The following is a 23,328-nucleotide window of genomic DNA, read 5'->3' as shown; positions in this document are numbered from 1 at the left end:
TGTTCTGCTCTTTCTCCTCTGCTTCCTTATCAGGTCTTCCCTTTCCTTGTCCAGGGTCACAACCATCACATTTCTTGCCATGGATCTTTTGTGCACTTCTTTGTGAGGGATGATTGGTTGCAGGGAAAAACTGCATCCATGGCCTACAGATATTCAGTACAGAATACAGATACTAAGCATTATCTACAAATGTATTTAACCTAAGGTTTGTGAATCAGCTAAATCTGGGCAGTCTTTCAATGCAATACACACCCTTCACATCAGGATTAATTTGTGATAAATTTCAGCTGGCCCACCTTCTCAATAGAAAGATGTAAGAATGGAGGACATTCAGAGCAGTGGCTTTTCAATTCCATAAACACACTCTCAAATAAATTCTTTTTGACTAAAACATTGTCAAAGCAAGGACATTGCCTCAAGATGATAGTCTACATGCAAAACTCCAGCTCAGAAATTTAGATTCAGGAAACAGTAGAAAGAACTGAAGACAGGATTTTGCAAACATCTCTCTACTGAAATCTGTAATTATTTTGGCACTTGCAGTCTCTGTTTATACAGGTTTGCAAATATGCAAAACTTTTTACATACCTCAGGGAAAACAAGTTTGGGACTTTTCTTAACATAGAGAATTTACAGCACACACACCACAAAAAAATCAGAGAAACTAAAACACAAAAACGTTACGTTCATGCAACACTGAAGTGTTTATACAGACTGCTGACAAGCCTAGAAACCAAAATATACAGTGTGTGTAAGATACTGCTTTGTGAGCAGCACTAACTGAAGTCAGACATAGTGCACATCTGTATTTTTTGTATTGCTGCACTCTATTACTGTGATGCCAAATACATCCTGTAAGAATTATACGATGTGCGACACTTAGATTAAGATAGAGCTTCTATATTATGTTATAAATTTTGAGTGTTTACTGCAAGGAGTCAGAATGGATCACATTGCTGGAATTTTATTTCCTACAATAACTTTAAAAGGAGTGTAATTGAAACACAAACATATACTCTAAACAAAATGTAACACTGAGCAAAAAAAAAAAAAAAATATGATAAACCTAGTCCAGCCATGTTTTGAACTAAGATGACAAGCCACACATGTAAATTTAGACACAATAAAGCAAAACTTGTAGGGTTTTTCCAACCACAGCAAAGTATGGAAAATGGAATACTAATGAAGATTAGAATTGAGTATTCTGAATTGAAGCTTCTTCCTCTCCTCCCAAAAAATAAATGTTCCAACTATGAATTGCTTCTGTGATTGTTGCTATCAGAAATGTGCTAAGCACCTTGAAAGCACAGGCACAAGGATCTTGAAAACTGTAATTTAGAGACTCTTAGAAGAGTAGAGTGAGAAAGGGGCAGAAAACAAACTGGTAAGACTGAAAATGATCTAGAACTAGCATGCACCGAGTGGATGACCACAAGATCTAACTAACCACAAAAGTATTAAAGAGATTATTCATTAGAAGGAAAAATCAATATGGGGTAGTTTTCTTCTTTATAACAATAGCAGCCTCCTAAGGGTATTTCCAAATTGCAGTGAAGACCGTGACAAATAATTATTTGCTATACTTATAAAATTCAGCTGATGAAAATCCATTAACCTTATGGTCATGGTTCACTTGAATTTTATACTTGAGGCTTTTACTGAAGAAATGCTATATTAAAAGGCAAATTAAAGCCATTAATCTTTAACTCTTCCACTACCTGCAACATGCAGTAGATTTTGTGATCTTTTGATTAAATAAAGTACAGGCTTTGAACCCTTACTAATACCTATGCAAATTTACTAAGTCATTTGCTTGTCATGAAGACAAGATGTTGATTTATTTAATTTTTATTGTTTATAAATAAATTTCTCAGCCACTTGCCTAAAAATATACGAAGGGATGAAGGAATGAATGAAGGGATAAAGGAATGAATGGAAGAAAAAGGTGACCCTGTCAACATTTCTGTTTCATGATACGCCCTGCAAGACTTAACAAACGAAAGGATACTTTTACTCCCAAGTACTCCAGCTGGTATAGAGGGTGACATGAATCAATTTTACTGTTCTGCTTTTCCCCAGCGTAGTTTATCTGCAATTCTGCTAGGTATGAAACTGAAACAACCCTGCAACTAATCTTTCTCACAACATGAGCTTCAGACTCTCAAATAATCCCCGAAGTGCACAATTTCAGCAATGTTCTAAAAGCTGCATTTTTGACTTGTATTTCCCTGGAAAGTCTCAAAAGTTTGCACAAATCCCTTTTAACGTTTCAGGTTTTTGAAAGGCAGTGCTTTGTAAAAAGGCAGAGCTGACATTGTGACAGCCCTCGCTTACAGCAGCAGGAGTCTTGTGGGTACTTCCACATTTCAAAACAGACTCAGGAAAGGAAAATAAATTGGTTCCTCTGGGTGAAACAGCATACAGTCTTTGTTTAGGATAAAATAACTTTACCTCTCAGAACAAGCAGACTATTTAGAGTTAAAGGTATTCATTAAGATATCTAATCACTACACGGTAGATGTACTGTGATATGCCTAAGCTTCACTGACCAATACAGTATTTAAAACAAAAACAGGTGGAAGGCATTGATTAGACCCAGAATTTCCCCAGAGGTTCTGAATTTTTTTATGGCAGTTTTCTAGCACAAGAACACAAGAAAATGAGAATGCTGATCCCAGCGTCATATTGAAAACTGCTAGTTTTACCAATAACATCCTGAAATACTGGCCCATAATGACACAGGAAAACCAAAGCTGTTCTATTACAAATTCCACACTTATGACCTTTTTCCTTCCCTTTTCTATCCTCCCCAAGCAAAAGCCAATGAGGAGAGTTTGTCAGCACAGCCCATGGGTAGGTGCTATTCATTTTAAATGCCCCACTTTAATCATGCAGTTGCCACTCTCCTTCAGTGATGATGTAGTGCAGAAGCACTGGCAGAGACGCTGTAGGTTGTTTAAGTGTAAAGCTCAGCTCGGACCACTGGGACAGAAAGAAAACAAAACAAAACAAAATAAACCCCAAACCCCTCTACAAACATAATTCTGGCCCACAGAGAGCAGAACTTCAATTGCCTTCAGCAACATTCCTAAAGCTGTGGGTACTGACTGAAACACTACAGAAATTGTTTTAGCCAGCAAGGGATTTCTAGATATTTTACAGATTTGCTGGCCTAGCTGACAACATAATACCAACTGAAAGTGACAGATTATCAACATTATTAATGTAAAAAGAGAAAACACTGTGATATGGTCTTGCTTTATGGAAAGAACTCTGGGATGAAGGGTAGGCTGAAAATCTCAGAAGTATTTGTACAAGGACGGCTGAGGTACAATTTCAGGGAATTGATGCAAAAATCTACATTAATTTGAAAAAATGTCTGGGGACAGAAATATATACATTCTTACTTCACTTCCACAGCCTCAAACCTGCACCTGTGGCTGCCACAAAAAACAGAAGTTATATGCCCCCTAATCCACTGCACCCTCACTATGGAAAAGAGACCTACACAGAAAGTTATTTCTGCATATTCCACTACAAGCATAGCTGAAATTCTGAATGGATGACATAGGGATACTGGATTAGCAGAGCATAGTACACGATAAGAGTTTTAGAAGGTTTTAAGTGGAATATACTGAACTGTACCAGAAACTTCAGTGCTAATGAAGCAGTTCCACACAAGCTATAAAGTGCAAATAAGGAATATCAAAATTCTTTAAAATACATTGACACATTCTTCTATCTTTAGCATGGAAATAAGTGCTCACAACTTTTCACAACAGCTGAAAGAATGCCAATAATTCTGTAAAACAAACATGATGGCAAAGAGGGATTTTCTTCCTGACATGTGTAATCCAAATAAAGGAAAAAACTTTTGAGAGTTTTCAACTCAAGAGAACATTGGAAATCCCAGCAGCTGAGTTCCTGGGATCTTCCATCAGATTACAGAAATCAGCTTGGAGGTGTGGTACTTCAGTACAGCTGGCAGCTTCTGCTCTGTTTCATAGATACTATTACACAGGAGCTGTCAAGAGACCTTCATTTTGCATTATAAAATAATTTTTATAAAGCCATAGGCTTAAAACGCCTACTGCATAGTTATGGACTTGCTCCAGCTCTCTTGCAGCTAAAGATGTGGAACTCTGCTGCCTGCTTCACAAATGCCAAAGGGCTAAAAGAGTTGAAGTATAGATATATCCCTATAAACTTCCTGGAGTTCAGCACAACACATGCTAGCTGAACCAGGATGCAGGAATGCAGTCAGAGATGCCAAAAGAAAGCATCCAAAATAGCATGTCCACTGACCTCCTGCCTTCAGACTGAAAAGTAAAGATGCAGCACAGCCTCTCCTGGTCAGCAATTAGTAATATTTGTATTCTCCAGCTCAAGGAAATGACAGTATTCCTAAACACAGTATTCCTTACTTTATGAACAGAGTTATTTTACACTTAAAACTATAATAAACACTTCCTAATGTTATAAAGAGTACATGGTCCCCTTAAATGTTTTCAGAATGCTGCTATGCTGTGGTCTGGTACCACATATTCATGGTCTGGCTATAGAAAGAGTCTCCACACAACCCCAGCATTGACAGCTTTTCTCCATGCAGTTAGCACACACTTGAGGACACTCACCCTTATCTTGTCATCTGTTTCCATAGTGGCCTGCAGTCTCCCATTCACACTGAACACACAGAAGAGGCCATTTTCATAATATATGACACAATGGCCTTCTCTGGAAGCTTGAATAAGTTTTGGTCTCAGGCAGCTTTCGGGACCTTGTAATCTTTCGGGACCTTCTAATGTCCTCAGTAGATCTCCATTCATAGAATGTATGAGACATGGTCCTTCTAGTGAGACAGAATAGGATCTCAGGTTATTGATTTATATGCTCAATTATAGACATAATTTTTCAAATAGTGAGTCATGACTTCTACTTAAATAATCACTATTTTATTACTTTATAATGATTGTTACCATGTTTAGGTGAATTGCCTATGACTTTAAGGGTGCCAGACACTAAGATAAACAGCTTATCCCTTGAAAGCTTTGCATTAAGGTATAAATTCCTAGATTGCCTTCTGTGGATTTTCTTTTAAAGGAGGTAGTAGTTAATTTTACTTTGAGAGTTAATTTTAAGATTATTTAATTGTGAATAATTAAACATACTGAAACTTGAAATGAGATTATCAAAACACAGACACACAGAGCAAGAGTAATGAATTTACATATGTAGGTATTCTACAAGTGTATGTTTTCATATTAAGATTGGAAGCCATACACAGCCCACTAAATATTTGCTTTTTTAACATGTTCTGACAAATACCTGCTTTGCACATAAGCCACGCAAGTTCACGTACATAATGCAGAAATGCACACAGGTACATACCATGAGTACATCCAATTCTGAAGAAGTGTCTCTGAGTAGCTATTTTAGAAACACTAAAGTAGAAAGATACTAATTCCAAGAAATTTACAGTTTAAAAATAATTGTGGACAATTAAGCAAATAAGAAAATTATATAGAATATCTACAGAATCAACATCACTCTTCATAATTTGGCTGTTAAAAGCAGGTCTTTGAGAATACAAATGAAGCATATGAGAGGCTCTGCAGCCAAGCTGAAAGAGCCTGAATTACCAGTAGTTTATACACACCCTTCATCAAACAAATAGTCTGGTACTTTGTCTTTCTCTCAAAACTAATTTTTGCTTCCCCTTTTTGAGAAGTTATCCATTACAGCCACTCTTCACCATCCTGGCCCTCAAAGGCTGTATCCAACTATGCTATATGCAATTACACACTGGATAAACAAACAGAAATAGCAATCAGGAGGGAAACTGATGTGGTTGCCTCTTCTTATAAATGTCTGAATAATCCTCAGTTTCAACATATTTAAACAGAGGTTTCCAATTCCACAGCAACTAAAAAAAAAGATTAGTAATAAAACCACCACAAAGTTTATAAATTTTACTACCTGAGACTATATTCCTCTTGGCATTAGGATTATAGCTTCACAAACAGAAAGAAATTACAAGAGCTACCTTACCTTTTGAACCACTTATTACCAGGCCGAGCTCAGCACAAATGGCAGCACAGGTGATCTCATAGTCATGTCCTGTCAGAACAGCTCGAGGAGTTGCAAAATCACCTTCAGTGAAAAAACAAAAAAAGCAATCTTGGTTACAATCTATTCCCAAAATCACCGCTTTCCATCACTGAAGCACCTTCTGTTTCCTTGCTCTTTGAGTACACATTGCTTACAAATCACTTCAATGCTCCTGTTTGCATACAGAAATGTTGTACTCCTACCTGTGTAGTACAGCAGCAGCACCCTGCCTGCATATTTACTGAAAGTCAGGTGTGCAGTAAAACCAACCAAAGTTGGCTTCCCCTCCCTCTCTCTACCCCTCTAATTTATATTTAGTGGATGGAGAGATTTAAGTCAATTACTACCCTTTCCTACAACAGGCATTAGTAAATGCAAGTATCACTAGAGTAGATATCAAGAGAAGACACCTAAAGTGCCCAAAGATGAAGGAAAATTTCCAGTGTCTGATTTTATTTTAACTTAATAACAGTGCTGAAATCTCAGCTTGAAGTCTAGTTCTCTGCAAGACGTGGAGTTCGACCACAGTCAGTATGAATTTCTGATGGAATCGCAAAGAAGTCCCACTCAAACCCAACATTAATGATCCTACTAGACATTTCCCTGCCACAGGAACTGTTTTGTTTTTTGGTTTTTTTTAACTTCTCTTTATACTCAAACATACATAGATACAGTAAAAAAAGAATTGTATTTCTCTTTATAATCAAACATATATAGATACAGTAAAAAAAGTAGAATTGTACAACTGGCACATTTAAAGGAAAAAATATTAATCTCCAGGTCAAGGCTGAGAAAGGGTAAGCAAATGCTATAAAACTCTTTAAATAGTTTTATATCTTTGCTCACAGGTTATTCACTGTCCTCTTCAAGAGTGCTGGCATTTCAAAAAATCACAAAGTTATTTTTGTATTGTCATATAATTAGCTCATTCATAGCATTCTACAAAGCATTTAAACTCCAAAGGATATTTCTTGGGCAATGCTATCATGTAGTTTTCAAAAGGTTTAGATGAGTTTTTAAGCAGCAGGGAATAATTTTACTTCACAATGAATGATGACATGTGAGACACCAACAAAGCAGTAAAGCAGTGGTAAAATCGAGCTCTTTTTTCACTTGAAAAAGAGGAGATGGCTTTACAAAGACACAGAGTAATAGTGGGACCAATTGACTCCATTAGTTACTAAGTTAGCATCAATCAAATTACATTTGGGGTTGTAAATTTAAAAAGATAAACCCAGCATAATGTCATTAATCTGTCCATGTAGAGCAGCACCAGCAGTACTGGTACTGAGCATTATTAGTGATCATGGAGCTGTATTTAAAGGGATAGATTCTCAGAGCCTCCATGAGAGACTTCTCTGCAAAAGAGGTGTAAGATGTGGGCTTGCATAAATATTTTTACTCAAACCATTTATACCACCTCCCAAAACATCTGTGCAGCTGCCACATTCCAGTGGCTTTTAAGTAAAGTTAATAATCTCTGACAAAGTCTCAAATTAAAAATTTTGACCTTCCAAAATTTGATTTATTCTGCAGTTAGTATCACAATTTGTACCAACAATACAAAATCTTGAGAAGTAAATAAATCTATTTCTTCTTAGATATAGCCACAGACACTATATATGTGTGTGCATACATGTACACACCCAGGCATGTACGTTGCCAGCACTTTAAAGGTGAACATGCTTTAGAGCAACTTGCTGAATCGTTCTAATCTCTTAAGAAACAGTCATTAGAATCTGTCATTTTTGTTCCATATAATGTTTGAAAAAACAGACTCAAGCCCAGGAAGTATGGCAGACAGTTCAGGAGCAAAGTAAAAAAACTCCCAACAAATTAGAAGCATAAGGGTGGATTTAATGACCTCTAGATACTTCTCAGGTGGCTGATCCCCTGAATTTTGCTCACAAACCTTTCAGAGCAAGCTGCTCTGTTGAACCTTGCCCCACTAAACACGGGCTGGGCACCTCAGACGATTCGTAAATAAGCTCTATATAGCCAAGCCACAGACCTGCAGTTTTAGGGGAAAAATGTAACAGCAACTGTAACAGTCATACTATCCAGTAACAATTTAATGTCGCTGACCTAATTCTTTCTCCCTGTCACTACCAAGCCCTAAAATGCGGCAGCTTTGTGCATTTAAAGGTCTTGTTAGTTTGTTTTCTTTTAAATGAGCTGCCTATATTAGCAAAATTTTAGAACTCTGGTTTTATTGCTTTCTTCTGCTTTCAGAAATCAAATTAACACATACTCGCATAGGTCAGCAAGGAATTAATCTAATTATACACTTCACATTAATGAAACTTTTGAAATCAGAAAATTACAGGAGGTAATGAATGTAAGATGTTGGAGTTAGAAGCACTTATGAGAAGCAACGCCTGAATTAATTAATAGGACTTGCAGATACACAAAATCATGAGAGTAAACTTATTGCTTACAGCAACTACATTATTATGGGCTTTATCTGCATAAGGTTGTCAGCAACTACATCTGTTAAATGTAGGAGATAAGACTCTTAAATCAAGAAGTAGAAACTTAGCATATATATTTATCAGAGTTCACAGAAAATAAAATTGCCTAAGTAACACTTACAGTCTTTTCAGAATTTGGACTTGACTTCAAACATAACAGAGTATAAATGTACAAGGGGAAGGATCAGTGTTTCACAGATTGTATCAACTCTTTCCTAAGTTATATTTGAAATAAAGAAACACTAAAACAAAACAAACAAACAAAAAAAAACCCCAAAAAAAAAAAAAAAAAAACAAAAAAACACCCAAAAAAACAAAAACAAAACACCCAACCCAAATGAACAAAAAAGGGAAGAAAACTAAGTAGTATATTTAAAGAACGTAGGATTTGAATAGATACTGTAAAAGAAGAGTCATGTGAAAAGTCAGGCTGACTCCTTTGATAAGAATGTCAAGTATTTAGGGGTTTCCAAGCCTGATTTCCCAAATAATGGGGTCAACTTAAAAGCTGGTCATAGAGCAGAACAGATTTCTTTAAAAGCTTTTAAACTGTTATTGGTTCAAAAGATTGTCATGGTTTTCAATAATGCAAAGACAAAATTTTATTTTGTTGCTGGTTTAAGGGGCACCACTTCAAACTTTTCTAAATTGTTTTAGAACAGACTCACAGACCCTTTTCAAAAGCTAGGGAAGTGACTTCAAAGGGAAGAGAGTCTTTGTCTGCTAAGCAGGTTTACGACCACTGATGCAAACCCTAAGCAAGGGCTGAAAAGAACACACAGAGAATCTTTATGGAGATCCTTAAGGAAGATGAACAAGTCAAATGAAATTAAAGATAGTTCAAATCCCAGCACTTATAACCAGGACACAATAGTTTTACAGATGTGCTTTTTTCAGTGCAGGATACAGTGATATCCTAAGACTATCCCACCACTGGATCGTTGCTTGGAGCTGAATTCTGTGACATTCTTAATGCCACATTCACATTGCTGCAAATGCCATCAATGATTTATTTAAGTCACAGGAGGCACACATAAAGTTACTTTCCAGTAATGGACAGAATATTTTACCTTTGCAGCAACCATTCAAATTATTTCAAAAGAACTCACCTACATTCCAATAAATAATTTCTGCAAAGCTGTTTTCCCATAGAAAATAACATAAAATATCACTCTTACTTAAGTGACTAAAGTACATTTTAAATCATAAAATTCAAGCTTCAGAAGATAAAATAAGAGCATGCGATATCATGTCAGCCTGTGGTGATATATCAGTGAAAAAATGTTAGGCTTTTGGAGACTATGTTTAAAAAGGAACAGTGGGATTACAGAAAAGTCGAAACTTTCTTCCATTTTAATGACATCCAGAAGAAGAAAAGCCTTACTGGAGAGAACAAGAAATTGGTTTGTATTACTGGGTCTCTCTCTGCTATTTTTTTCAGCTTTGGTGATGTTACAATACAAAGCAGGATCATGACATTTTAAATCCATCAGCAAATTCCATTCGCTTTCTTTATTTTCAGCACTAAGCTGTAAAAGCTGAGCCAAACACAAGAACTCATTTGAAGAAAAATATCTTCCTAAAAGAAACCAAATGAGAGATTAGCTAAAAAACTTACTTCACAATTAAATATGAGATACCTTTCCTACTATTTATGGGTGAGATAATATTATGCAACACATTAAAATATAAATATTTGACTGTGCTCCTTTTTATGTTTTATACTGAGAAGACAGTTAATTATTATGTCACAGAGACCTAAACACCCATTTCTAAATTATTCTCTGATTGCAGAGGCTGTGGGGCACTTTTAAATGGCAAATTAATTATGCAATTTTATGTCAATACAAAATCCAAATCAAATGAAGCATCAGTTAATCTGTCTTTTTACCTATTTTTTGCAAAAGTGATTGAGTGCCGCCTTAGAATGATACATCAACCAAACCAAACTACACATGTAAGAAAGGCATTCTAAAATTAATTTTTAAATTTTCCCAATTTGGAAGTTGCTTTTTATGATTAAAAAATAAGGAAAACAATAAAAGGTTTGAAATAAACATGGGAAGTATAGATGTGTGTACAGAATATAGGACATCTAGACAAAAACGCTCTAAGCAAAATGTAGGTAAATCAAGAAAACTAATTTACTGCTAAGGTCCTATGTTGATTATATGGCAGGTTTCAGACTTTAATTGCATGAAAGTGATAACTGTCAAATATTATATAAAGTCTGTGCATTAATATTATTTATAGATCACATAATTGGCCAAATGATTAAAACCCCATTTCACTGGCATGGAAAATTACCTGATGGATGAGAGATCTTACTCAAGTGATACCACACAAAATCGTTGAAGTATTCCTAAAGTTTCAGTTTGAATATTTTTTTCTTTGTAAATAAGAATTTTTATATAACAATATAATATTTTCATCTGGTTCTTCACGTGACACTCCATCAACATTTCCTCTTAATTCCTTCAAACTACTTCCCATCTGTTCAGACTTATTTTATCACAAAAAGTACAACCTTATGCCAAGATGCAAGTTTTGGTTTTGTAAAAAAACACTTCAACCCTGTATTTTTTGAAAAAGGAACAACATCTTCGAACAATGTATCATTCTATCCTGAAGCAAAGTCTAAATATGCAAAGCACAGGAGATGCTATAGTTTGTTCAGTAAGGAAAAAGTACATTAGATTTATCTTGTAGGATTCCTTTCAGTAAATATAATCCAGGAGGGTTTACTATACTTAGCTCAGTGTCACTCAGTGCAACAAGTGACCAGCATTCAGTCAGTATTAATGAGAGATTTTTCATACATGCTGCGTCATAAAAACTACGTTTTTAAAACAAACAGAATAAGGAAGAAGATCTAACAGGCCTTCATAAACTGTTATTCAGACTTCAAAAGTCAATAATCCCTAGTCTCTTAATTCCTACACCATGTGCAACACAAAACTTTCTGGAACAGGTTCTCTGTAAGTGGGGATTCATCTGCTGCAAGTCCTGGAAGTCATTCAGCAGGACTCCTCCCACTGAACCCAGGCCTTTTTGAAGCCCCTGGAAAGTATCTGCAGGTGAATATTCGGGGTCAGAGAATACTGATATTTTAATATTTGCACCATCCTGACTTCATAAACTGTTACTTAAATGGCAGCTTTGAAGTTTTAGAATACTGTCATTTTTGTCTGATAATGTTCTAAAACACGTTTATGAAGGGGTTTTTTTTTTGTTTATACTAAAAAAATAATCTATTTTCTTCATATTTCTCTCTTTTGGTTTATAGTACCATTACCTAGAGAGTTCGAGAAAAAAAGACAAGAAACCTAAACAGAAAAGGAAAAAAATAATAAACAAGCAATTATTTCAGTCAGAAATAGCAGCTACTGAGAAATTGTTGTAAGATAAACTAAGATAACTACATCTAGTTTAAATCTATACAGTATTTCATAACCTGGGCAAAATATAATCTGAGATGAGAGGTTTCCTATGATAATTCCACTTAGTTTGGCAAATTTTTATGATCTTTATATTTCCACTTATTAAAATACATCAATGTAATTTATTCTAAAGTCTGTGCTTGAGCTATTTCATTACTTTTATAAAGGTCATTTCAAACTAATACTACCACCAGTAGTATATTGTACTTCAGAGATGCTTACCACCTTTACTTACCAATGTAACTGGGAGTGCTGGTGGCATACACCAAGTTCAGAGAATACATAAGTTAGATGTCTTTTTACAAGTAAACTCTTTAAACCAGATATTCCCTGTCTCATTGCAAAAGTAACTCCAATATTTCCACGGTGCTAGTGCTACTATACTAGAATTTTGATCCAGAAACACTTAAAAATAATTACTCACCAAAGTCAGGATTTATGTAGTGATCAAATAATTTTTATAACATTTATGCTGTGATCTTATTCTAAACTATAAATTATTATATCTTCTGCACTACTCTGTTCTATCTTACATGGTATAGACTTTAAACTGAATGGTGTTTCTTCTCAGCAACCAACCAAGGTAAATAAATGTGATGCATTAGCACATCATCCCACAACTCTGTATATGGTGCACATTAAGGTTGTATTCATTTACCATCTGAATGTAATTCCTTTTACCACATCAGCTATTAGTTACAAGTCACAAATAGAGCATTGTTTTTCCTGGAATTCAAAGGTCTGTGTTGCATCAAACAGTACTAAATATCTTTATCCTGCTGGAAATTCCATGCATCCCATTTTAGTAACACCTGAAGCTGGGTACTGCCAAAAGAGCAGCATCCAAACTCCTTCTGTGTTTCCAGTCTCAACATACATACATCCTTGGTTGCCTCAAAACTTGCTCTACAATGCTTCTTTGAATTACTGATTGACAACAGAAACACAGTCTTTTCTTTCCTGAAACACAGTCTTTTAGCTAGCTGAAAACAAGGATGATAGAAATGTTACACTTAAGTAGGACATACTTTTAGCCAAAACAAATATTTATGGCACACAGACTTACATGCTTATCGCTACCAAGCCACTATGGCTATTTAGCTGCTTTCCAAACTATCTGTGAATGCTATTGCAAGCTCTTTTCAATGAAGACCTTGTCCTCATAGGTATCTATGACACAACTCGTGGCATTATATAAATACAAAATTATCTGTCTTGCATGCCATCATTGCAGATTTCCAGATGTACCAGAATTCATCCACCTGTTCTTCATCTTTTTTCCGGTTTAATTGTGTGGAAGGTAGAACCATCATTTCTATGTGATTTACAGAGTACCTGGAGGCCTCCATACAATGACGTTCAATGAGGCCTCAAACTCTTTGAGGTATCAATGTGTTACAGGTGAAAGAAGAAAGGACAGTGACCTTTTGTGGCTGCAGAATTTAAGGCTCTGTTCTAGATTCATGCAGATTGCCTCAGACCTTGTTACCTGTGAAGCTACAGGGAACTGTGGGACCATTTACAGCATCAGGGGTTCTGTCCACTAAGCTTTCATGAGGCTTTCAAGGCTAACATTGACTAATGCAATAAACGTTAGGTAAAAGAATATTTATTGGTTGCTACACCTTTCAAAAACATGTTACGGATACTTTTTCCAAGCTTTGTGTATCTTCTCTATGATATACTCTATACTGAATTGTATTTGTAACACACATAAAAAAATGTAACACTGCACTTGTTAAAGCCCTTTAAAATAAAAAGAAAAAAGTAATCAATTTCTTTTTATGGTCCTACTTAACAAAACACTCCTGACTATTTCTGTTTCGGTTCATATGTTGAACTTAAATTCACATTGTATTTTCTCACTATAATTTCAACAAAAAAGATAAAAATTATACTACAAATGAATTTTTTTTCCCCTCCAAAATGTGAATACATATTTTTAATTTTTTACTATATAGTGCTTAGGATCCATTCCTGAGATCAGCTTCAATTGGATGCCAGCAGATGGTGCTGAAGGACTCTAGCTTTACATGGAACATTGTCCTCCCCTGCTATTTTCAAGAAACAAAGAATATTTGTTACATCTGTAGTAAAACAATGTTACACTAATACTGAATTATTTACTGGCTATTTTTTTAAGAAGGGCTCACACAATAATGTATAAAATGTGTGCAGGGGTAAAAAAATAAGAGTGCTATTGAGCACCTAAAGGAGCATGTGCAGACTGTCCTAAAACTCAGTGCTGGAGCAAACACTCTTTTCCTACCAGGCTGGCTTCAGTAAACTATCGCATTTATAGCTGCAGCAATTTCAAACATATTTTAGTATATTGAGGCTCTGAAAATTTTTAGCTATTCTGGTAGACAGAAAGTAACATTAATAGGAGAATTTCCATTACTAACTAGCCTGATTAGTGATTTATGGACATTTTGATACTCCTGTCACTTAGCACGATAAATGAAAAAGGGAACACTAGCACGTAAGCTTTTTACAACTACTTCCCAATTCAGTTTTTAAAGAGAAGCTGCTGTTAAGGAAATTACTTTCAATTTTTTAAAAATAATTATTAGAATTCTAAATAAATATTTATACTATAAAAATTCTTTGGAAATGTGGATCCTCATCTTCTCTACTACTATTGGTTTTGAAACGAATTTTGAAAATAGAAGTCCAGATCATGCAGACCTGGCAACCAAGACATAGGTTAATTCAAGATGAGGATGAGGGAAGAAGGCAAAGATCAGTTTTTTGGCTACTGAGTTAATAGCAGACACATGACCTGCTTGAAATCAGTGTGACTGTTAACTGTGTGCAGAGAGAAGCATCTACGCAAATCCTCACAGAATGCAACTTTACCAGATTAGTGTGTCTGAGTACAAAGAAATTATAACCCACAACATTATTCTTCAATCAACCAACACAAAGATGCTCCTCAGGTATCATTTCAAAGTTTAAATTGCTTGCATTGTCCACTTAATGATGGAGCACTCACAAAAAGTTTTAAATTTCCAACTGAAAAATGTCTGCAGCAGTTGGTGAAATACAGATGTTTTTTCTTTTACTATAATTACCAATACGATTAAAAATAATGATTTCTCTAGTCTCAAGATCATAGCTTTAATGTTAATAATGATTTATAATTATTTTATAATTATTTTATAATACACACATCATACATATTATACATATATTTAATAATAATAATCTAAATTGATAAAAGTCTTACAGGTATTCAAATATTTATTTAGGAATTCTAGCTAAATAAAAACTAATCAAAAACGCAGTTTCTTTTAAAAGTAGCTTGGATAGGAACAAGTCTGTTTTTCAGCAAGAAATGTGATTGATTTTGAATCCTTTGGGAGATATTGATTTTTATAAATTGAAAAGATTATTCATTTTAAAAATTTGCATCTGAGAGAGACATTCTACACATTTTCAATAGCAAAACTGTTCAGTGATTCTTCCCAATTAAATCTTAGTTAAATACAGTAATTGTATTTTTAAATATGAAATCAGGCGCTTACATTCGTAAGTCCTGCTACACAGCTACACCACAAAACCCATTTATTTCCCACCCTCTAAAATACAGTACCCTCTAAAAAATATAAAGCTATGCAATGAAAGCACCCCCATAGTCCTCGTGATGCAAATGTGATACATACAGAGAGTAACATTTTCTAGTTTTATGGGCTAACATAAAAGAGGTAATATAATTTGTTTTATTCACATATGTGTGGAAGATCAATGCAATAACTCAGAAAAGAGTCCATTAGTATTAGCAGTAGTGATACAGTTACACATGGACTGTACATTTCATAGCACTGAAGATTTTCATCAGTCAAGCCTTAATTTCCTTAACAAATAAAATTTCTAATTAAAAATATTTTAGTTTTTTCAAAATATGAAAACTAAAACCTAATTGTGGACACATTTGTAGATATTTGAAAGCAACAGAACCATGTTTTCATATTCCATTAATAAACCAAGAATAGCAGAAAAACACTTTATCTTCAACTGGACTATAGAAATGCCTACCATTTTTTAATCACAAACCATTTTAGAAGCATAAACAATACTAAGACAAATTCACCACCATAAACCTCCCCTTCAAGAAAGTACATGCAAACAAAATAGCTACAGTGAAAAACCCAAAACCTTGAACACTTTCAGATTTACACCCACTAACATTCATGACTGTCCTCTACCTGGTCCATGTAGGTGAGGGATTATTTAAGAAAACTGGAGAAAATAGGATATTCCAACTACAAAATCATGTGTTGGTAAAGGAATACCACAAGTGTGTGTACAGAAAGAGATTTGGTGACAATTTTTAATATATTTAGCTAGAGATGACCTCCTATATATTAATATAACCAATACAGCAAAACAAATAAAGAAACACCTTGCTGAAAGGAATTTACATGGAAGTGGCAAAGATATGAGAATGTTCAATACACTTTATACGGGAGAGATCAAGGACAAGATAATTCCTGAAGTATTTTGCGAAAACAGGTTTCAATAGATACAGAATATCCTTCTATAAGATCTCATGGGCAGTTAAGCCTCCAGAAAACAAAGGAAATAAAATACGAGTGAATGCAGTACAGGGATAAGACAGACAACATCCCAGCTGCCACAACTCGGAGCTCTCCAGCGACTTTGACACAGGAAAGCCAGGCAGAAAGATCAAAATAAATGAGGTATTTCTGAAACAGTGTAAGCAACAAGGTACGAGCAAAGAGACAAATCCCGGAGAGCCACACATAGATGAGATGTAACTAACAAGGACATCAGAAATAACCTTCTAAAACCACGAAAATATGCCAAGTTTCCTCAAGAAGTTGTTTTGTTATTAAGAGCAAGCAATACCAGTAGATGATGCTGCACAAAGTACTTCAAGAAAAGGTCAGTTGCAGTTAGACAGCGAACACAAGTAAAACCAGCAGTGAAAACTGTAGTCGCAACTAGAGAATACCTGAAAGAGGTAAATGTTTAGTACTCAACTGGCCTGATAATAGTGAGCTGAGGACACTGTGACAACAAATAATCCCAGAGCTACAACAATTGTTTCACGGATATTGCGTGGGGGTCTGCACGACTAAAAAACGTTTTGTGTTGTTTAAGAAGCAGGAAAAAGAAAAATTAGAGAGTAGTCTGCTTAACCCCAACAAACAGAAAAATACTGGCAGGACATTTACATTTTTATATATACACAGACAATTTCCTACAAGAAAACAAGGAGATGAGTAACAGCTGACTTGGATTCGTTCTGAAAAAATAATGTCAAAGCTATTTTTTTCTTGCAATGGCAAAGTAACAGGACGCGTTCTGGGAGACCACATATTTTTACTTTAGTAAGAACTCCAGTGCTGTTGCATATGAGCAATTTCTTAAAGAAAACAGGGAAGCACACATTCAGAAGATACTATTGTATATTGGAAAGCTATATTCTGAGAGCTATTCATTGTCAAAACGGTAAATGTATTGATGGGCATTCCTGAACTGTGTACTAGCTAACATTTCCTTTAATGACCAATTTAATAGAATAAGACTGCAAAGGAGGACAAGATGGGAATTCAAAGTAAGTTTGACAAATTGGAGAAACAGTCTAAAAAAGAATACACTTCAGAAAGTTTAAAGATGAGATTGCACAGCTAAACTACACAGAGAAGGAGACACAAGTGAATAGATTCTTCAGAAAACACTGAAATTCATACTAGCTCATGCCCGTAAAAGAATTGACAGTGTCATGGTGCTTTGAAAGAAAGAGATATTCCCTGGGGATGTGAAAATACTGGTCTATAAAACAGGTTGTTTTCTACTTATTACTGGAAAGACTTCAGCTGCATTCCTGGGTCTACTTTGAGGAAGACAGTCAACTGAAGAGAGGAAAACACAAAAAAAATTAGAGGTCTGGAAAAACATGACTTATGGCAAAAAACAAAGAATTGAGCTATTAAAGTTGGAGGCAAAGAATTGCAGGTCATGGCAATCCAAATAACTGGAAGTAGCTGCAAGACGGAAATAATCTGTTCCCTACACAAAAGAAAAATAGATAAAAGATGATAGAATGCAAATGCTGCAAAAAGAACTGGATACTAGGCTGAATACTGGGAAAAGACTGCTAAGGATGGAGCTTCGAAGGCCCAAAAATGCATTTGCTGTAGTTTTTAAAGGAAGGTTGGAGAAACATCAGTGGAGATTGGTTTTGGCATAGTTAAGCCCTCATTTGGAAAAGAGAATAGGTCAGGTGACCAAAGCTCCTGCCCACCCTGTTTCCTATGGTTCTGTGATTACAAAGGAAAATTTGATCCCCCAGCCTAGGAAATGTTCAAACATCAGGAGTTGCCACTTGAGCTTCAAAGAGAAAGTGGGATCTGAAAGTGATGCTCACCATTTGTATGTAAATGAATTCTCTCATCTCTTTTCTCCAGCCATCACACAATCCCTCCTCCCACCCCCCACTTCTTGCCTCCCCTCCACCTCCACCTCCTTAGGCTGGGCAAGGACAAAACACAGCATCTTCCCACAGTCCTCTCCCAGGAATCCACACACATTCTACCACACAAGTCCTGGTGCATAATGTCACATCCCCAAATGGTGCATTGGAGCCTCTAAATATGCAGAAGCCAACTTTGTGTGCCACAGATCACACATGGGCTCCAAGGAGTACCGAGGGGAGGGCCATATCCTCTCCCTCCTACCTCCCCCAAGCTAGACACAAGCCAAGGAGAGGAAAGGAAAACCCCCTTGCACTATGCAAAGTGATCTCCACAGTACATTATGCTAATTAATGTGAAAGCAAAACGGCTCAAGGCTATTCTAAAGGATGAAACTACTTCAGGTCCTCAGCTCTGCTCTGAATTATTACAAGGCTTGGTCAGAAATTGTCCCCAGAAACATTTTTGCATCAGAAAAAGGCCTGTGCTCCAAAGTGAAGTAGTGCCATGCGTTTACGTTTTCAAAACCAATTAATTTAGAAAGAGGAAAACTCTACATTTGATCAAAGAGCATAATGAATTTTTTTTTTGCATTTCAGGTTTTAATTTGAGAAGAAAAAAAACAATTTAACCTAAATGTAATCAAGCTGTTTTGTGAAGAATAAAATAGTTTCCAGCAGACGTGTCACATGTATAGAAATTTCATATCTCTGAGACCTCCATTTGTCAGATTTGGTTTACATTGATCAGTGCATTTGAGGGGTATTGGGGAGAAACTAAATAAGATAGCGAGACTCCATAGCTATAATTTCTTTAAAAAGTCAGCCTCAAAGTTAAAAGCTAAATTATGTAAATAATTAGTATTTCAGTAACATTTTTCTTCTGTTAAACCAACAGAATTTTTTTTCAATACAGTCAAGTTAGCTCAAGAATTGTTCTTGATAAAGAATACCAAGCCACTTATTTATCATGTGTTCCATAGCCCACCTGGCTTTTCAACTTAATCATCATTCTAAAACATGCATATACAGAGCCAGAGATCCAGAGCTCAGTTCTCTGAAAGTAAAGAAATCAGACAAGTAAATCTAAATAAAATGTAACTGGTGGAATAATGGGTGCCTAATGGGATATTATTTAGAGTAGATGGATCATACCAGCCTGCTGGCTGATGTACATCTGAGGCAATAGGTACTATGAGAGGAGGAAAGAAACACTCCCTGGTTTAAATCACTTTTTCTTGAAATTACTCTGGCACCATGATTTGGTAAAGTACCATTAAATGCACATTGCTGTGAAGTCATCTTAAGATGGACATGAGAGATAATTAAATAGAGAAAAAATAGAGAAGAAATATCAACTTTGAGAGTATGTAAAATTCCAGTGAATAGTGCTCATTAAAAGCGTGAATAAACTATATTTTGAAGTAAAAGAATCATTACCTTCAAATACAGAAAGACATTAGACCAGTAAAATATCAACATCCTGCAAATGGATGGAAGTTACAGCTGCAGTAACAGTGCTCAGAGCCCAAAAAATCTGCTGGTGCTTTCCATTTCTGACAAAATCAGAACTAAGCAGAAACAGCTCCTTTCATTTGTCTTTTCAAAAAAATTTTTGACTGAACAGAGAAGCCTACAGACAGCTATTTCTGGGAAAAATTAAACACCCCAGATTACCATCTCTTTGAAGCAGGAACTGTCTATACCCATGTCTAGGACTATGTATAGTGCCACGAGATTCCGACTGATAACAGAGGTTTCCAGGCATGCTGTATCACCAAAAAACCTTACATAAAGGCAGTTGGTAAACTCAGGAGCCATTGCAATTCCCTAGAAGTCCAAGTCTAGTAGAACTACAAGCACAGAGATTCACCAGGTAGCTACTGTGTGATTTTAAAGAGCAGCTAGAATTGCCTGGCATTGCCTCTGAAAACTGCAAAATTCTAATAAATACCTTAGAAATCTGCATTAGAGAAGACAGTCAATAGAGTGCAACAAAATGTACATATTTGAGTCAAATACTAGGTACAGAACCTCAGCAAATGATTTGTTAGGGTAATCAAGGAGCCTATAGCCTCAAGGTCTCGTTCACACAGCAGGCAAGCCTGGCAAGTGTGGGACAAGCACAACTTCTCAAGGCACACTTAGGAATCTACAAACTCTTTGGACTTTCCAATGTTTAAGGTCTGCAAAAATAACACAGAGTTTGCATTTTCTTTAAACTGATAGACTGCAAAATATGTATAAAGTATTCACAGAGATTTTTTTTTTTCCGTCAAGCAAAGCCATATTTATTTAAAGATGCTCATAAAACTCTGCTAGCCACTTCTCAGACAAACTCCCATCTCTTGAACAGGGCTGCTTGGAAAGATAATAGGGATAGTTCTCACACATCCTCTGCCTCAAGATTCTGCAACTGTGTGAAATGAAATGCATTTTCTTCAAGTTTTGAATAGCTTTCACAATCAACATCAAATAATTTGCAAGTTAAATCCAGATATTCGTTCTGATATTTAGTTGTGCTTCTTCAAAGTCACTCACATCATGCAATTTTCAGTCAAGCCACCTCTGTGTTTCAAATTCAAATAACTCCAGATGAGTAATAGACTGAATATGGAACACACAGCTTTACCAAACTGATTAATTTGGAAGATGTCAGGTATTGTTTTGATTATATAAAACTGTGTGCCAGCTATAACTGCAATATATGACAGATCTAATACTACTTCTCGCTTTCCAGACGTTTATTTTGCCCTCTTCAGAGCAGTTTTTACTAATATTTAAACAGGGTCAGAGAATATGCCTTGTATGTGATTGTGAGGATTGGACACATAGCACCCTACCTAAAATTCTGCTCTCTAAAGCGTTTGCTCAAGGCATTTTGAGACAACCTCCTTATAAACCAGGTGGTTTTGGTTTTTCCTTACCTCTTGGGTTATCACCGATGATGCTGGTTTTGCCATTCCAGTACCAGAGCAGCAAGGTTGCGTCCCGGGATCCTGAGAGGATGTAACAATTCCCTCCAATGTACGACTCTGAACGAGCCAGACAGGTCACAACATCCCAGTGGCCAAACACTACTTGCATCAGTTTACCTGGAACACAGCAAATTGATTCTTTAAAAATTACCCTCTTATTCTAAGATAAAAAAAGTATTTCAGAACTATTTTCTTTATCCAAAAAATAAAAAAAAATTCAAAATAGAACTGTAGTGGGGAGTACTATTTTATTTTTTTTTATTTGGTGGGAACTTAATTAAAAGTGCAGTAGTCCATACAATCCATACAAAAAATACTTTCAGTCCCTCAATATTATACTTTATTTAAAAGTGTAACTGGATTTGCTGAAGCCCAACAATTACAGATTTTGAAGAGGCAGGATAAAGAACACACACACACTTTCCTCATGCATGTACTCAGTCCCTTCAGGTAGCTGGGGCCAGGACAAATCCTGCACCCAAACACACTTTTGTGAAGCGTGATCCTCCAACGTGTGACCCTGGCTTTCTCAGGCCAAATGACTATTTGTTCTTTGGGCTGACTAAAGAACAAGGAGGAACAGAAGGGAAAAAATCATGGCTTTGGAACGACTGACAAGACAGGCCAAAAAAAGAAACAGCAAATACAGACTACTGCATTTCCGACTATAAACAAATAATATTAAATTAAATGCTCTGAAAAGCATTTAAAAAATAAGTAACACAGATCAGTGTTGGGACTTAAGAACATTTTTATAAAATATTTTGTTGCATGAATTAAAAATCATTGGTCCCTTAATATGGGTAACAGGGAACACTTCACAGTCTCTTCTTAACCAGTACAAAAGCACTGTATTTGTATCCAGCCACTAAATAACAATTAATGGGAACAAAAGACTTAAGGGAGTGATTCTGAGGAAAGAACAGAAATAGAGTTTGCAGCCCAATTTATAACAAGATCAGAAAGGTAATTTCATTAAAGAAGAAAATACCAAGATGTGTATTTGAATTTCTAAAAAAAAAAAAAAAAAAAAAAAAAAAAAAAAGAAGCCGGGGAAATTACTTTAGTACATGAAGAAAAAATAAAATAACAAGATGCAATTTAAAGGAAACCTGTACATCAGATTCAAAATCAAACACTGAAAAACTTATAAGCCATCTCTAACCTTCAAAGGGAAATTGTGAGATGAAGTGCTACCACATGAGCCACTTCTGAGTGGACAGGGCAAACCCCTGGCTGCACTCTTACTGTGCATATCCACCTTGTAGTGCAAGGGTGGGTAACTCAGGGATCAAATAACTATGTGATATATTTTTCAGTTTTATTGACATTACCTGGGGTAATTTATACTTCTAGAAAGCAAGTTTATGCTATAAACATCACTGAGTTATATATAGTTATATATCTCCGTCTCAATTATTTCTAATTTTATAGGTTCTGCTCTAGAAAACAACATTTTACAAGGTTATTTCTGCCTGGTTATTTTTATTTTGTTACTGCACAGCCTAAGATTCAATGAATTTCATCAAAACAATAAATAAGATTTTGGTATTTTATATTGCTAAAAAAATAAATTACTAATTTCATAAGAGTTCCTCAAACTTTCTTGTTTCCTTTAACATGAGTTGTTCTCTCTATACAGCAATATCAAACTTTTTCATTTGCACTCAGATATCCCTTTCTGACAGAACAAATTTTCTACTTAATGTTTTATTTGACAGCTGTGCTACAAATAATTAAAAGAAAAATAAGACTCAAGCCTGCAGTACTGAAGCTAAAACACTGTCTAGAATTCATTCTCACTGCTGAAGGAAGGTTTTATTGTGTTTCTGCTATATTGGCTATGCTGATAACCCATGATTTAAGTTGAAACTATTTCCTATTAAAAG

The 23,328-nt window shown here is 35.5% G+C and overlaps 1 protein-coding gene across 4 annotated transcripts in view; it reads right to left on the bottom strand.

Moving 5' to 3' along the window:
* Window positions 1-23,328, bottom strand: part of LRBA (LPS responsive beige-like anchor protein) — a 366,577-nt gene that overhangs the window by 6,288 nt on the left and 336,961 nt on the right. For all 4 annotated transcript variants that reach the window (XM_041479868.1, XM_041479849.1, XM_041479878.1 and 1 more), the window contains exons 53-55: window positions 21,389-21,556; window positions 6,049-6,150; window positions 4,635-4,849 (exon numbers count right to left, since the gene is read on the bottom strand). In XM_041479868.1, coding sequence (XP_041335802.1) covers window positions 4,635-4,849; window positions 6,049-6,150; window positions 21,389-21,556 — 485 coding nt within the window. The remainder of the gene's footprint in view (window positions 1-4,634; window positions 4,850-6,048; window positions 6,151-21,388; window positions 21,557-23,328) is intronic.

The sequence above is a fragment of the Pyrgilauda ruficollis genome, unplaced genomic scaffold (genome assembly GCF_017590135.1).
Source record: "Pyrgilauda ruficollis isolate IOZ18807 unplaced genomic scaffold, ASM1759013v1 scaffold114, whole genome shotgun sequence".
Classification (NCBI taxonomy): Eukaryota; Metazoa; Chordata; class Aves; order Passeriformes; family Passeridae; genus Pyrgilauda; species Pyrgilauda ruficollis.
The sequence above is the reverse complement of the archived record's forward strand: the minus strand, read 5'-3'. Positions and strand labels throughout refer to the sequence as shown.